The sequence below is a fragment of the Cynocephalus volans genome, chromosome 13 (assembly GCF_027409185.1).
Source record: "Cynocephalus volans isolate mCynVol1 chromosome 13, mCynVol1.pri, whole genome shotgun sequence".
Taxonomy (NCBI): Eukaryota; Metazoa; Chordata; class Mammalia; order Dermoptera; family Cynocephalidae; genus Cynocephalus; species Cynocephalus volans.
The window spans coordinates 81,696,521-81,712,479 of NC_084472.1; the positions used below are offsets into that span (position 1 = coordinate 81,696,521).

Consider the following 15,959-nt stretch of genomic DNA (forward strand, 5'->3'; position numbering starts at 1 on the left):
TAAAATATTCATAAGTTTAGCATAAAGAAAAATTCATATAACTCTTAACACATGAGTATAACAAAAGAGTAACCTAATTTCTGACTAAAATCTAAATTGGATTGATTCAACTACCATTCTATTATTCTTTGACTTCTACAATGTTCTATAATATTAATTATAACTATTCTTCATAGAATTATAAATATATATCATTTAACTATGTCAATCTGTATACATTGTGCCTTAATATGAAAAAGAAATTTTTTTTAATTTATAAAAGTATTTTTCATTGTTAGATTTCATATGCATAAAAACCCAAAGAAACAATATGAATTTATTTTATTATTTGAAGATGTCTATATTACCAGTAAGTGGACAAATTATTTTACAGGTTTAAATATGCCTCTATGTAGGAAGAGAGTCTCATTAGACAATGATTTTTTAAGAATTGTAAAAATATTTTACCTATAAAAGTTACCACATGGTTAACAAAATTACAAATCAAAATGAATTTTACATTTTGTGAAAATATGTGATTTTTATGTTAATCAAATAAATAGGATATATACATATAATTCTATGAAATCATCCAAATGTTTTCAGAAACGTGGTTGCAATAGAGCAGATTTTATTGTCCTTCTAACAAGAAAATTTACACTTTTCTGCTTTTAAGTCAAAAGGCATTATAAATATAGTGAAAGCCTCACAAATTATTTGTAAGATTTAGTGTTTTATATTTAGTGTACCAGTAATACAGAAGATATCTTTATAATCTACTCTTAATAAATGCTTATTGTACCAAATCTTTAGACAATTGTACCTAAATAATTGAAATATGTACTTTTATGCTCAATTTAAATACCATATAACTGTACTATATTATGGCATATCATTATTTAGATCTATATGTATGTATGTATTTTAGGTCCCTTAAATTTTAATGAATACTTCTATTAATGCCTGATGAGACATAATTAACTGCTAAGATGAGCGGAAGTCTTGTCCCTAAAACCACCCTTGAGAGATCACTGTTTCTTCATAAGTGCTGGATCAGAGTCATCAGAGGTATAAAGGACTAAGCTGTCCATCTGAGTTGTTACCTCTGTCAGAAACCTAGGAAAATCACTTCATAGGATTATTCCAGAGGCCAGTTCTCCACCTGTAAGAAACACTGACTACAATGTACCCCAAAATTTGTATAAAAAGGGAAAAGCACTTACTAATTAATACCAGTACAGACAGCATTTCACAGTAGCTTCTATTCCCATGATAAGCATTCTGCAAATTGATTGATCTGTTCCTATGGGGGCTGTTATAGCTCCTTGAAAAGTTCACTGCTTCCTTCCATCAAAGATACTTTATGAAGTAAATGGTCTTCCTAAAATATGCCTGTAGAGTTGTCTTCTGGTGACAAAACTCATCCTCAAGAAGCTCTTGAGGTTACCCACTTTGAACCCTGCTTGCTATCTTAATTTACTTATTTACTATATGAATGAAGCCTACAGACCATAGATTCCACAGAAGTCTTGGGAACTTACCATGGTCAAGCCATGAGTGGATTGATTAGCTATTGCAGGAAATTGAACACCAAACCAAGAGAAACTTACTATTTGGCTGTTCACCCAAAGCTAACCCTTTTCTCTGGATCTCTTCCACAGCTGAGCTTCAGAGACTTGTTTCTAAAACCCTTTCCTAAGGAACTATATTTTATGGGTTAAAAAATTATTCTCATAATTTTATACTTTAGATTGTTCTACTCAAATGCAAGACAACAGGTAAATTACCTGCAGCTCGTTAAAATATGCATTTGAACTAGATCTCTTACCTCAGGTAAAATTGGATTCTGAACACATTCCCAAGAAGTTATCTATATCATCAGCGCTCTGCTTAAGTTCTTTTATTAGATATTATCTATCCAAAAATATAAAACTTAATTAGAAAGTCTCTGGAGGCATTAATGCTAATAATTTATTTGAACCTTCAAAAATGCAGAAAAACTGATAAATAAGACTGTTAAGTTTAGCTGGAAATTGACGTGCATGTTGTGGGATTCAGCACCCGTAATATTCATCTTGGAAGTTGAATAAAATAGTATTAAAACATGAATAATTCCAGTTGAAAAAAGTTTTCCACAAATGAATATAAAATTACTAAGAATATATGCAAGATAGTCTTTCTAGATATTAATCTGTTTCTGTAAAAAATACGGACATGGCAACAATCAGTAGGAATTTTTAAATTGGACTAAATGGATTGCTAAACACCAGAACCAAATTCCAAGAAAAGCAATGTTTTTTTTCCCTCCACACTCTTTATCAACAGAAAGGGTACCTATTTTTTCTTAAATGGTTTAAATTAAGGCTGTTCATGGAGATGAGCAAGATTTTCTGTGGACCAATGTATAATAAGTATTCAGAATAAATTTTTATTAATGAATGAGTTGTGTAAATATATAATATCAGGCAATTAATTTCTAATGAGGAAAACCTATTACAAAGTAGATTCACTATTTTTTCAAATATGTATATTTTCAGATATGGTGTATATCGTTATGTATGACTGTACCTTTAAAATCATTTTTGCTCATTATGTACTATTTATTTCATTTTGTATTTTCAACAGAACCTGGTTTTAATAAATAGTGTTTACTAAATGGTTGTTGAATTGAAAAGAGACGTTCTTTAGCCCAATTATGTATAAGACACCACGTTAATTTATTTGTTATTGAAATACATCCAAGACTAGGTGATTACATCCTGTTAGTATAGAGAGAGATGACGGCATCACTCCTTCAAAGCCATTTGACAGGTGCTTTTCAAAGTTTCTTTTCCATGTTTCTAATAGATTTTATAACAGAATCAGAGGATTGTTTTGCAGCTTGCTTCACATGAATTTCTCTATGTGAATTGCCGCTGTTACCTCTATTACCTAAGATATTTAAATAAATAAAATTAATTAATGGTTTTTAAATATTTATACAACCATCAACGTTTCTAAAGTATCAAACATATTCAGAATGATTGGCAACAGGCTGAGCACAGGTTAATCTAAATACCTGATAAACAGAATATTTAAATCATGCATTATAGTAGTCATAGATTTAAAAAAAAAAAAAAAAGATCTGAGAGTCGGTCACCTTAAAAAGTCATCAGCAGGGGCTAAAAATATCTAGAGCTTATTTTGGTGCATCTGATACTGAATATGACAACTATTTTTAGATATTGCTTCAGAAAGCAGCTGAGGCAGCAGTGGCACAATTTTGTACTTAGATTTGGCAAGTATACATGATTCATAATTCAGTTATGGAACTCTGATTACACTGAGGCTTCCAGACTGGCCACCCAGATTCTTTAGGTCACTCAGTTCTAATGTGAAGGGCCAATGACAGCTAAGAAATCTGTATTCCATTGTCCCATAATTTTTCTAGACACTAGATTTGGTAAACAGGTAGAGGACCTTTAGTGTTAAAAAAAAAGAAAAAAGGAAAAACAAAAGGTAACAGCCTACCTTACAATTAATTTTGGCTACCGTGTTTGATAATTAGAATATTCTCAGATGAACAGCCTGTGATTTCAGTGCCATTATGTGCAATCTTAGATGGTAAATAGAGCTAAGTTCCTACAGTCTACTGTTCTTGCCTCTCCTTCCATTAACTTTCAAATTATGGTAGCTGAGCTGAACTTCTCACTGTACCCTTTTATCAGAAACAAATGAAATGGAATCCCTTTAACAAATTTAGAAACAATTTAATGCTTAACAAAACAGTTCCCATCCATATAATTACCAAAGTTAAATCCTCACCATTCATTAATTCTTTGTATGGCTAGACTAAAAGAATTCAAGTATCTGGAACAGGGTTGAGAGAAGTCAAAAAAATTAATGTATGTTCACCTTCCTATCCTGATCTGCCTTGTCCATTGAAGGCTTTCATAAACCCATCAGCCATTTTGAAAAGGAAAAGACTATTGGAGTGAAAGAGAATCATAAAAGAGAACATGGAGAGAATAAAACGGGTGAGGAGTTTGTAGCAGTTTATACATTATTAAAATTGTAAAAGCAAAAATCCATTCTACTCAGAGTCCTGATATGAAGCAATGATAGCATACAGTTTTTCTAAAAACTCATATGTGAGACTTGAAAGTTTTCCAAAAAGATAAGAGAAATGAGAAATACTCAACAATTCAAATATCAGTGGGCATCATTTTTTTTATATATGGCCCATTTGCATCTGTTTCCTGCACAGGAAGGAAGCCATGCTGTGACTCATTACTCCTCTTTCGTAGCTTTTCACTGCAGTCCCAGAGCAGATGGTCATACCCTTTCCCACACCCAGGAAGTTCTAATTAGTCACAAGGAAAAAGGGGCAAGAAGGGGCTGGGGAGACTGAGCAGAAAGTACCTGCCTGCTGTCTCCTTCCCATGTGTCTGTGCCCATCACAATTCCCTCCTCCCACGCTCGCCCTACTGCCCTGGCTTTGACTCCCACCCTGCTAGAACTTTTATCACAAAGATCACTAACAAGAAAGTTGAGGCTGATTTAAGGAGAGGATGCATTTCTAGAATCTGAAGGTGAAACTATACATTTTTTTTTTCACAGAAACATTGTTATTCACTTCTGTTGAATTCTGTCATAGTAACTGCTAGTCCTCAGATATATGAATTAAAGGGGTTTTGATGGGCTGCCTTGATGTGTGGATATTAAAAAGGGTGTTCTGAGGTACACTAGTTCTACAAGGACATTAAAACAAAACTAAATAATAGTGATGTGTGATCAAATAGTTTGGAAAACACTTTATTTAGTACCTATTTTCTCTTTAATATTTACGATGCATGTTAGCATGTTAAAGGCTTTGAGAAATCATAAGTTTTTAAAAAAAGAATCTGTTGACATTGCTCTCCCAGACTTTATGTAAACAAGGAACGTTTTTCCCAATGAAATATTTCTTAACACTCTAGGAAACATGCTCTGTAGCAGACAGAGGTCTACAAACACTTTCTGTAAAGGGCCTGATAGTAAATAATTCAGGCTTTGTGATAGGGTTGCCAGAAAAAATAAGGGACACCTAGTTAAATTTGAATTTCAGATAAACAACACATAATTTTTAGTAAAAGCATGTCCTAAATATGTGCTCAAAGTTATTTGTTGTATTCCCCTGTGTTTTTGTTTGCTAAATCTGGCAACTCTACTTTTAATTTAAGCCATACAGTCTCTTTCATGACTACCCAACTATTGCAGTGTAAGAAACAGCCAAGGACAAGAGTAAAAGCAGCCAAGAACCAGGCATAAAACAAACAGGCATGGCTACGTTTTGTGTTATTTATTAACATGGAAATTTTAGTTTCATATCATTTTCATGTGTCAGGAAATATTCTTTCGATATAATTTTTCAGTGATTAAAAATGTAAAAATCATTCTTAACTTGTGGGCTATACAAAAGCAGGCAACGGGCTGAATTTGCTCTATGGGCTGTAGTTTGCTGTAGTGTAAAATGTTTTCTGAATTAACAGGGTTTAAACAAACGACTTCTTGTAATACAACTGATTGGGAAGTCGAGGCATGCAAGTATCTATAAATGCCTTAGGACTGACTCATCCTCCAGCTACTGAAGAACTTTGTTTTGAGCACTACCAAGAAGCTTCCCGGGTTTCAGATTCACTTATTTAAGGATAAATCAAAACTCAAATGAATACAATAGTAGCAGGTTGGGGGAGGAGGGTGACTTAGCAGACCACATGCTTCTCCAGCTATCAGAAAACACAGTAGCATATCAATTTAATACATGGTTGAAGATTGAATGTTGCCTTAGACCAAAATTTTAACAATTTTTAAAACTTTAATTGAACAAATAAAACAAACAAAAGTCCATTTTAACAGGCAAAAAGTTAAAACAAGAACTTACATAAAATGGGAGCAACTCTTTCCCTTGAAACCCTTGATTTATATCTGCGCCCATAAGCTTGGGCAGGAAGACGATCAAGAGTGATTTCTCCCACTGTTGGTTTGACGTCAAACCATTCTATAAAATATAAATACAAAAGTTATTTCTTAAAAAGTCACCATGACAATTGTCAGAGTAAAACACCATAATTTATAAATTAGCAAATTATTTAAACATCTTTTTTTATTATATTTCTAAGAGTGGTATGGATACATAGGTTAATAACCCCCTTCCCACATTGCTCACAATATCTTACTCAAAGTTACTTTAAAGGTAGTCTTTGTGTTCTTACTAATTTTTGAAAAGTTTTTGTTTGATTAACATATATACAACAAGCTGAGCAAATCATAAGTTTAATTAATTCCAGTGAATTTTTGGAGTGAATACCCCTGGGTTACCATCACCCAGATCAAGAAATGATATATTACCAGTACCCAAAAACCCTCTCCTTTTTCTCCCAGATAGTATACTGAAAGGAAAAGACTATCCTGACTTCTGTTATCATAGGTTAGTTGTACCTATTTTTATATCCATATAAACAAAATCACACAACATTTCATTTTACAAACATTTTTGTACTATAAAAATAGTGACTTAAAATTATTTCCATGTTTCCCATATTTCTTTTTAGTGAATCCTGTAAACAGAAGTACTTGGGCCTGTCTTTGTGCTTCTGAAGATCACTTTGTCCTCAGCAGCTTATCCTTCACTGAGCCTTGAAGAAGTATCTAAGATAATTTCTACTCATCCATCATGCCCTGTTAACACTAAACACAACTCTGGTGGGTAACATTCCCAGAACTATAATTATTACAATTAATTATTTTGGCAACAAATGAGAAACTTTTAAAATTAGCAGTTTCCAGAATCAAGACTGGAGGTAGAGATAGAGTACTATTCAAGAATTGGAAAGTGTTCAGAAGAAGGCAACAGGGATTCAGGTTAGCTTTGCACAAAGATGGACTTTTAAATAGAAGAATATAAAATAATGATGTCTAATTTGTGGTGTTAAAAAGTAATTTGACAGAACCAAAATGCTGGACAACAAAAGAACTTTAGCTAAGTATGGGGTGGCAGGAAGTGATCAGAGTCAAGTGATAAGAGTCATGTAGTTAAAGAGTGTAAAGATGTTAGTTTCAGACTAGATAAATATGTATGTTAACATTTCTAAGGTAGCACTAAAAAGATTAGCAATTTAAAATTTTCAAAATTAATAGGGAGAAAAAAGTCTTTGGGAGGGAAAAAAAATATTTCAAAAGAAGAAAAGATAGGTAAGACAAAAACAAGAAACAAAAAGAGAACAAATAAAGACCTCAAAATAACTGATAGATATGAATGCAGATATAACAATAGACAATATTAGAAAAGTCATAACAATAAAAGTTGCAGTAAATGAAATAGCAAAGGTCTATGAAACCAGATATTTTGTAGAAGAACAAATTTTGGGACTTTACAAAGTATCAATACTTAATTATAAAGCAATAGTAATTAAGACAATATGGGTGTTGAAGTAGCACTCGTGTAGACAAACTTGAACAGAGAGCTCAGAAACACACATATACACACAGACTTGAAACATGAGAGGGAAAAAATAAACTATTCAAAAAACAGTACGAGGACATTGGTTCTTTACGTGAATTGCAGAAGAATTAAGAGCTTATAAGTGAAAGGTGATATACAAAATGGGAAATGAAAATGGAAACATTACAACTTATTCCACAGAAGTAAAGGGAATCATTGGAGACTATTATGAACAACTATATGCCAACAAATTTGAAAATCTAAAGAAATGGATAAATTTCTGGGCACATACACCCTACCAAGACTGAACCAAGAAGAAATAGAAAACCTCAACAGATCAATAATGAGTAACAAGATTGAATCAGTAATCAACAATTGCCCAACAAAAAAATGTCCAGGACCAGATGGCTTCACTGCTGAATTCTATCAAACTTTTAAAGAAGATTTAATACCAGTTTCTCTCAAACTCTTCCAGAAAATCAATGCAGAGGGTATTCTCTCAAACTCATTCTATAATGCCAGCATTACCCTGATACCAAAACCAGACAATGACACAAGAAAAACAGCAACAAAAAATTATGAGCCATAATCCTTTATGAACTTGGATGCAAAAATTCTCAACAAAGTACTAGCAAACAGAATCCAACAGTACATCGAAAAGATTACATTCCATGATCAAGTGGGATTCATCCAAGGGGTGCATAGATGATTCAACATACACAACTCAATAAATGTGATGCACCACATCAACAAAATCAAAGACAAAAACCATATGATCATCTCAATAGATGCTGAAAAAACATTTGATCAGATTCAACATTCTGTATGATAAAAACTCTCAACAAATTAGGTATAGAAGGAAAGCATCTTAACATAATTAAAGCCTTATATAACAAACCCACAGTAACATCATCCTGAATGGGGAAAAGTTGAAAGCTTTTCCTCTGAGAACAGGAATAAGACAAGGACACCCACTCTCATCACTCCTATTTAACATAGTATAGAAGTTCTAGCCAGACAAATTATGTAAGAGAAAGGAAGAAAGGGCATCCAAATTGGAAAAGAGGAAGTCAAATTGTCCATTTGCTGATGACATTATCTTATACATAGAAAAACCTAAGGACTCCACCAAAACTCTTAGACCTGATAAATTCAGGAAAGTTGCAGGATATAAAATCAATATACAAAAGCCAGTAGAGTTACTATACAGCAACAACCACCAAGCAGAAAAAGAAGAAAGCAAACTGATTTACAGTAGCTACCCCCAAATATAAAATACCTGTGAGTAAATCTAGCCAAGGAGGTGAAAGATCTCTACAATGAAAACTATAAAACACTGATGAAAGAAATTAAAGAGGACACACAAAAATATGGAAAGATATTCCATGCTCACGGATTGGTAGAATTAATGTTGTGAAAATGTCCATGCTACCCAAAGTAATCTACAGAATCAACACAATCCCTATCAAATTACCAATGACTGTCTTCACAGAAACAGAAAAAGAAATCCTAACATTCATATGGGACAACAAAAGATCTCAAATAGCCAAAGAAATCCAGAGCAAAAGGATATAATGGGAGGCATTAAACTGTCTGACCTCAAAATATACTACAAAGTTATAGTAACCAAAACTGGATGGTACTGGCATAAAAACACATACTTGGACAACAGAATAGAATTGAAAGCCCAGAAATAAATCCACATACTTACAGCCAATTGATCTTTGATAAAGGTGCTAAAAACACACATTGGTGAAGGGACAGCCTCTTCAATAAATGGTGCTGGGAAAACTGGATATTCATGTGTAGAAGGATGAAACTAGACCCCCTGTCTCTTACCATATACAAAAATCAGCTAAAAATGTATTAAAGACTTCAACATAATACCTGAAACTATAAAACTTCTAGAAGAAAACACAGGGGAAATGCATCAGGACATAGGGCTAGGCAAAGATTTTATGAATAAGGGCCGAGCCCGTGGCGCACTCGGGAGAGTGCGGCGCTGGGAGCGCGGTGACGCTCCCGCCGCGGGTTCGGATCCTATATAGGAATGGCTGGTGCACTCACTGGCTGAGTGCCTGTCCCGAAAAAGACAAAAAAAGAAAAAAAAAAAAGATTTTATGAATAAGAGCTCAAAAGTGCAGGAAACAAAAGCAAAAATAAACAAACAGCATTATACTAAAAAGCTTCTGCACAGCAAAGGAAACAATCAACAGAGCAAAGAGACAACCTACAAAATGGAAGAAAATATTTGCAAACTATGCATCCTACTAGGGGCTAATTTCCAGAATATGCAAGGAACTCAAACAACTCAATAGTGAAAAAACAACCCAATTTAAAAATGGGCAAGAGAGCTCAATTAACATTTCTTAAATAAAGATATACAAATGACTAACAGGTATATGAAAAAATGCTCAACATCACTAATCACCAGGGAAATGCAAATTGAAACCACAATGAGATAGATACCATCTCACCCACCTATACCAGCTCTAATTGAATAGACAAAATAGCAAATGCTGGTGGAGATGTGGAGAGAGGGGAACACTGACACGTTGTTGGTGGGACTGTAAATTAATACACCTATTTGGAAAACAATATTGAGTTTTCTCAAACAACTACAGATAGTACTACCATATGACCCTGCAATTCCACTACTGGGTATATACCCAAAGGAATGCAAATCGTCATGTCAAAGAGATACCTGCAACCCCATGTTTATTGCATTTCTATTTACAATAGCCAAGATATGGAACCAACCTAAATGTCCATCAACAGATGATTGAATAAAGAAAATGTGGTACATATACACTACTCAGTCATAAAAAAGAATGAAATTCTGCTATTCACAGCAACATGGATGAGATTGGAGAAAATTACGTTAAGTGAAATAAGCCAGGCACAGAAAGAGAAATACTGCTTGTTCTCACTCATATGTGGGAGCTAAAAAAAAAAGAGAACAAAACAAAACAAATAAACAAAACCAAATAACTATAATAAGTTGAACTGTTAAAATGAAAGAGAACTATGGTTACTAGAGGCAGGAAAGGGGAGGGGGAGGAGAGATAGTGAAAGGCTGATTAATGGACACAAAAGGACAGTGAGATAGGAAAAATAAGTCCTGCTGGTGCACAGTCGATCCAGAAATCTATAATCAATAATGTATTACTGCATGTAATCAAACCACTACGAGAGAGGATATCAAATGTGCACATCACAAAGCAATGATTAAGTTTTGCAATGATGAAAGGCTAATTACCCTGAGTAGATCAGCACACATTGTTTACATGTATTGAAATATAACTCTGTATCCCATAAATACATACAATCAATATGTTTCCATAAAATATTTTTTAAAAACTGAAAGGCTGCACTTTAATCGATTTAAATATAGGAGAATATATCTAAAACCTCATAATGGAAACAGTATTAACTATGAAGTTCGTATTCATTTTTCATTTCTGCCATAATTAACCATAAATTTTGTCACTTAAGACAACAGCCATTTTTATCTCACAGTACAAAAGTTTGAGTCCTCTATTTAGATTCTCACAAGGCTGATATCAAGGTGTTGGCAGGGCTGCATTTCTTTCCAGAAGCTCTGGGGATGAATCCTCTTCCGAACTCATTCAAATTGTTGGCAGACTATAGTTGTTTTTTTTTTTTTTTTTAACTTCGTAGGACTGAGGTCCCTACTTCTTTGCTGATTATTAGCCAAAGGTTGTTCTTTGCTTCTAGAAGTTGTGTTACATACATTCTCATGCTTTCCATGTGACAACCTTCAGCGATGGCAGGTCGAGACCCTGTTTATGACACTTTAAATCTCTCTTACTTCCCCTTCGGCTCTATCTCTCTGATTCCAGTTGGAGAAAGATTTCTGCTTTTAAAGACTCATGTGATTAGATTGGGTCTACCTGAACAATACAGCATACACTACCTATTTTAAGATCAATAACTTTAAATTCATCTTCAAAGTCTCTTTTGCCATGTAATGTAACATACAAGTTTCAGGGATTAGGACATGGATAACGTGGGGGCCCATAATTAAATTAAAAATAACATATAAATAGTATGCATAGACATAACTATTTTTTTAATCAAGGAAATTATCAACAAAGGCAGCAGAACAGTAATTATCCTTGAAAGGAAGTGTGGAGAATGCAATCAGAGAATACACGAGAGGATAAAGGTATTTGTAATAGTCCATTTCTTAAACTGCATGAGGAGCCATGAATGTTTATTTAGTGATTAGTCTTCTTTAAACTTTAGATATACGTTATATACACAACATGTGTCATAAGTTCCCAGCAAACTTTTAATGTTTAAAAACACAAAAATTTGAATATGAAATTCTTCAAAAAAAATAATAACCTGAATTCTTTCTTTATTCATGAATTCATGAGTAGAGCCATAGATGAGAACAAATCAAGGAAGAGAAACAAGAAATGTAGGAGATGGAAGAATTGACAGAGTAAGGAAGGCCAAAACCCCAAATGTCTATCTCACAATTTGGGGACATTGGGGCAGTTAAAATTGATGCTTTCCTCTCCTTCCAGAGAGCAATCAGAAAATGGAGTTCAAAGGGGAGGGAAATCCAAATGACCTACAGACATCTGCCTCATTTCCTGAATTGAGGGCCACAGAAATGAGGTCTCTAGGTGTCTGGAGTCAAGTGAGATAAGATTAATACATGAGTAGTGTCCTGAATAGGTGCTAAAAAAACAAACAAAAAAAAAACGAGAGAAAGAGAAATTTCACTTACTTTCCACCTGCCTGGGACTCTGATGGGAAATGCTTTTGCTTTGGATACTTCGAGAATTACTTTGGTGATACCTCTGGAAAACTGCCATAGGTTTCCCCAATCTGCCCTACCATCTTCATACCAACTTAGTAGCATTGTATCCTCGTATGGAAAAGACAGCACTGACCATGCTCTAGACAGCAAATAGTGAATTACGGTAATCCAGGCTTTTCCCAAGGGATTTATATCATGGTTAACTCTTAGGCATTACTGTCCTCTTCTGTTATTTGGGTTGATATGTTATAGCAAATAAGTTGAGTTTCTTATTTCCCACAAAAGTTTACATGAACTGATTTGCAGACATTTTTCTAAAAAGAAGTGTTGCAATACTATGTTAACCTATGCTTTCATCAAAAAGAATAAATTGTAACATAAACCACTCCAACGACAATAAATCATTCCACTCCTAGGGGAAGTATTTTCCCTTCAAACCAGTGACAGGAGAAAGCAGAAATGGGACAGTGGCAGGATTTTCTTTCATCTGTGCTCAAAACTAAGCTATTTACAAGGAAAACTTACTTGGATTCAATTTTCTGGTTAATTTTCTTTGCAACATGTGTAAAAGGAAGAGGAACTCTACTTTAAGTTCATTGTTGAGCAAGTTGGGATTGCTTAATAATTCTGATAACTTAATATTATCTTTAATAGACTTTGAAGCTGTAGACCTGGGAACCAGGGGTAAACGCATCTGGTAACTATAGTCTGTGAAATTCACGAAGTCATCCTGGATGCTTTTAACTCTGGAAATAAGAAATAAAATAAAATACTGTTGACGATTCACATTTTAGTAATGAAATTTACATTATCAAAGTTTTCACATTAAAACGTATTACTAGAAAATTCCAAATAACTCACTCTCGATGTGTTAATAAAGTGTAAACCTCTTCTATCAGTATTTCAGGCACTCCGGCTTTACAATGAATTGTTCCATGAATTAGTTCTTTAGGTAATTTAAGTTTTTTTCTTGCCAGGAACTTGAATAATAGAAAGAAAATATTTTTATCATAAGAAGTTCTTCAAAATCTCCATCTACTATGAATTCACTTTAATCCCCCTTTATCTCTCAGCTAATTTTCTGAAGTTTAACACATTATTAAAAGAAAATATTATTCAGTAAGAAAACCAACTGTTACATCCCATGCTAATTGAAATGACTAGCTTCAGTTTCATAGGTGACTCATGACATAAACAATTGGAATTTGATAAACTTTATAATCCATGGGAACAACCTGCCAAATCAGTAGCGTTGTATGCATACAGTCACACACACATACATGTAGATATCCAAGACAATGGGAGTGCACCTTTTAAAACAAACCTCTCAACAATTAAAAGTGTAAATGATTGCTAATTTACCTTCTCCAACTGTGCCCAGTTATCCAATTTGACTTTTATAGAAGTTCCATTTTCAAAGGATGATAATTTAAGGTCCCAGGGGTAATATATACAAAATATTTCTGCGATCAAGAAACCATTTGAAAAATCCCTAATACATAATAATAAGGAAATGAAATAAAATGTGGTTAATTATACAGTTTGTCATTTTATAATTAACATCTATCTAATATTCCATACTGACGAAGTATCTCGTAAAATTCGTTTTATTGAATCATTGCTCCAAGAACCTACTATGGAATAGTATTTTGCTAAGATTATGTACACATCAAAGGCTTTAGTGTTCTTTTATGAACCCAAACTATTAATTTGAATTGAATCTGCATTTTAACAAGATCCTCAGATAATTCATATGCACATTAAAAATTTCAGATGCATCTTTGTAAGGAATACCAAAAAACGAAATTAATAAACTAGAGTCCTTCCTGCAAAAGATTCATAGTTTTACTTTTTATGATACTTAGTTTGCATTCCCAGAGCAAATAGTAACTGCCAGTTACGTTCAGGGTGGCTATAGTTAAACGGCAAGTTTTCAACTGTCAAACTAGATGCTATCTCTAAGGGAGGATAAACTGATCTTCAGAAGTATGAACGCTTAACGTTCCTGAAGAAAAAGCCTTGACTATTTTAATATTTTTGTAGTTCCCAAAGCATTCTATATTAGCTTACGTCTACATTTTAATGATTGATTGAATAAATAAATGAATAAAATGCTTCATCGTCTTTTTTTTAAGCCTCGCTTAAATGTGTTTTCGTGTGTCTGCGTGTGTGGTGAGTGGGTAGGAGCCACGTCAGGTAGGCAACCCGAGGCCTGGCAGGCGGCAGAACTGAGGTGGGCGCGGATCCCCAGGCCGCTCGCTCGGACTCGGTGCGCCCACCTAGGGGGCCTGGGCCGGGCTTGCTCCAGCACCTGCTGACGTTCCTGGGGAAGAAGCTGAGATCCAGGCCCTGGAGCCAGCGCAGAACGGAACGAGACAGGCGGGAGCTCTTCGGCAGATGCGGATAGATTACACACTTCTTAGGCTTCCCTCGGATGGGAGCTGCTGGCGGCTGTGGCGAAAGTGACGGTGCCTTGGCGAGGGCTGCCGCCGGCAGTGTCAAACACCCTCTTCCCAGGCCGGCGGCAGCCATGTCGCTTTCTGGGTTTCTATGGCAACAGCAGCGGTGGGGCGGGGCCTTAGTGAGAGTGGGGCGGGCCTCGTGGGTTGGGGCGGGGCCGAGCAGGCGCCTCTGAGGCCGCTGCCCGGGGCCTCCCCACTGCTGTGGTCTTGGCGCCCAGGCTCTGAGCTGGGGGGGACATGAATCCCTGGTCCCATTGGGCCTTCACGCGGTGCGGGGAGCTTGTCGGGCGGGGCTTTCAATTTCAGTCGGCCTCACTCTTAACCGGTTCAGAAGTATTATTTCCTGGCTCACAAGTTTTGTGTTTTAAATATTGTGGTTTCAGCCCCAGCAAAGGCCTATTTTCAATCAAGCATTTTGGAGAACTCTATGAGAACGCTGGTGAGGTCAGGGACAGTTTGTGTCTGAGGGTTGGAAGAGATGGGTTTTTCGCTTCAAACCGTCAAGGAAAAAAATCTTCAAAATCGAAGTGAATGTTTGTCTACAAAATCTAACATACGTATTTCCTTAATTATTACATTATTCCTTCATTAAAATTACATAATATTTAAAAACACTGTAGGTTAGATTTTCACACTTCACCAAGATGCCCTAGTATGCATGATTCATTCATTAATTCAACAAATATTTACTGCGTTCCTTTTACGTGCCATGCATTGATCTAGTCACTTGGGACTCATGAGTGAACAGTGCAGAAAAAAAAAAGATTACAGACTGGGCACAGGTAATTATAAATTAAATATTTGCACAAGCAAAATTATTAACAGCAAAAAGAAAAATCACTTCATGTGGAATGTGGCTACACCTTATGCAAGATAAAATATGGGATGGATCTTGACAGTAGTGCTATATAATATTTTGTTGATTGTTTATTCATATATATGTGTATTAATAAAGTAAACCAATGTGATCTGTATATGGTTAAAAAAGAAAAACATGAGGCTATACAAGTGTTCTCTCTTTGCCCAGTTTTTTCATGATTCATTCATTCTATGAACATTTGTTAAGGAACTATCCTGTGCTATGCACTAGATCTTCATCATCCAATATGGTTGCCACTAGCTGCATGTGATTTAAAGTTAAATTTAAATACATTTAAAAAAAAATAAATTCAGTAACACTGGCTTCATTTCAAACCGCTCAATAGCCACATGTAGCTATGGCTGCCATACTGGGTAGCACAGGTACAGCACTTTTCCATCA

The 15,959-nt window shown here is 34.9% G+C and overlaps 1 protein-coding gene across 1 annotated transcript; it reads right to left on the minus strand.

Annotated features, from left to right (window-relative positions):
* Positions 1-2,729: 2,729 nt before the first annotated feature.
* Positions 2,730-14,768, minus strand: SPATA4 (spermatogenesis associated 4). Its single transcript, XM_063077505.1, has 6 exons — positions 14,548-14,768; positions 13,599-13,728; positions 13,098-13,216; positions 12,762-12,982; positions 5,882-5,998; positions 2,730-2,910 (listed from the first exon to the last, which is right to left on the minus strand). Exons 1-6 carry the CDS (start codon positions 14,766-14,768, stop codon positions 2,798-2,800), a joined length of 921 nt encoding a protein of 306 aa, XP_062933575.1. The 3' UTR covers positions 2,730-2,797.
* Between the last annotated feature and the right edge of the window lie 1,191 nt (positions 14,769-15,959).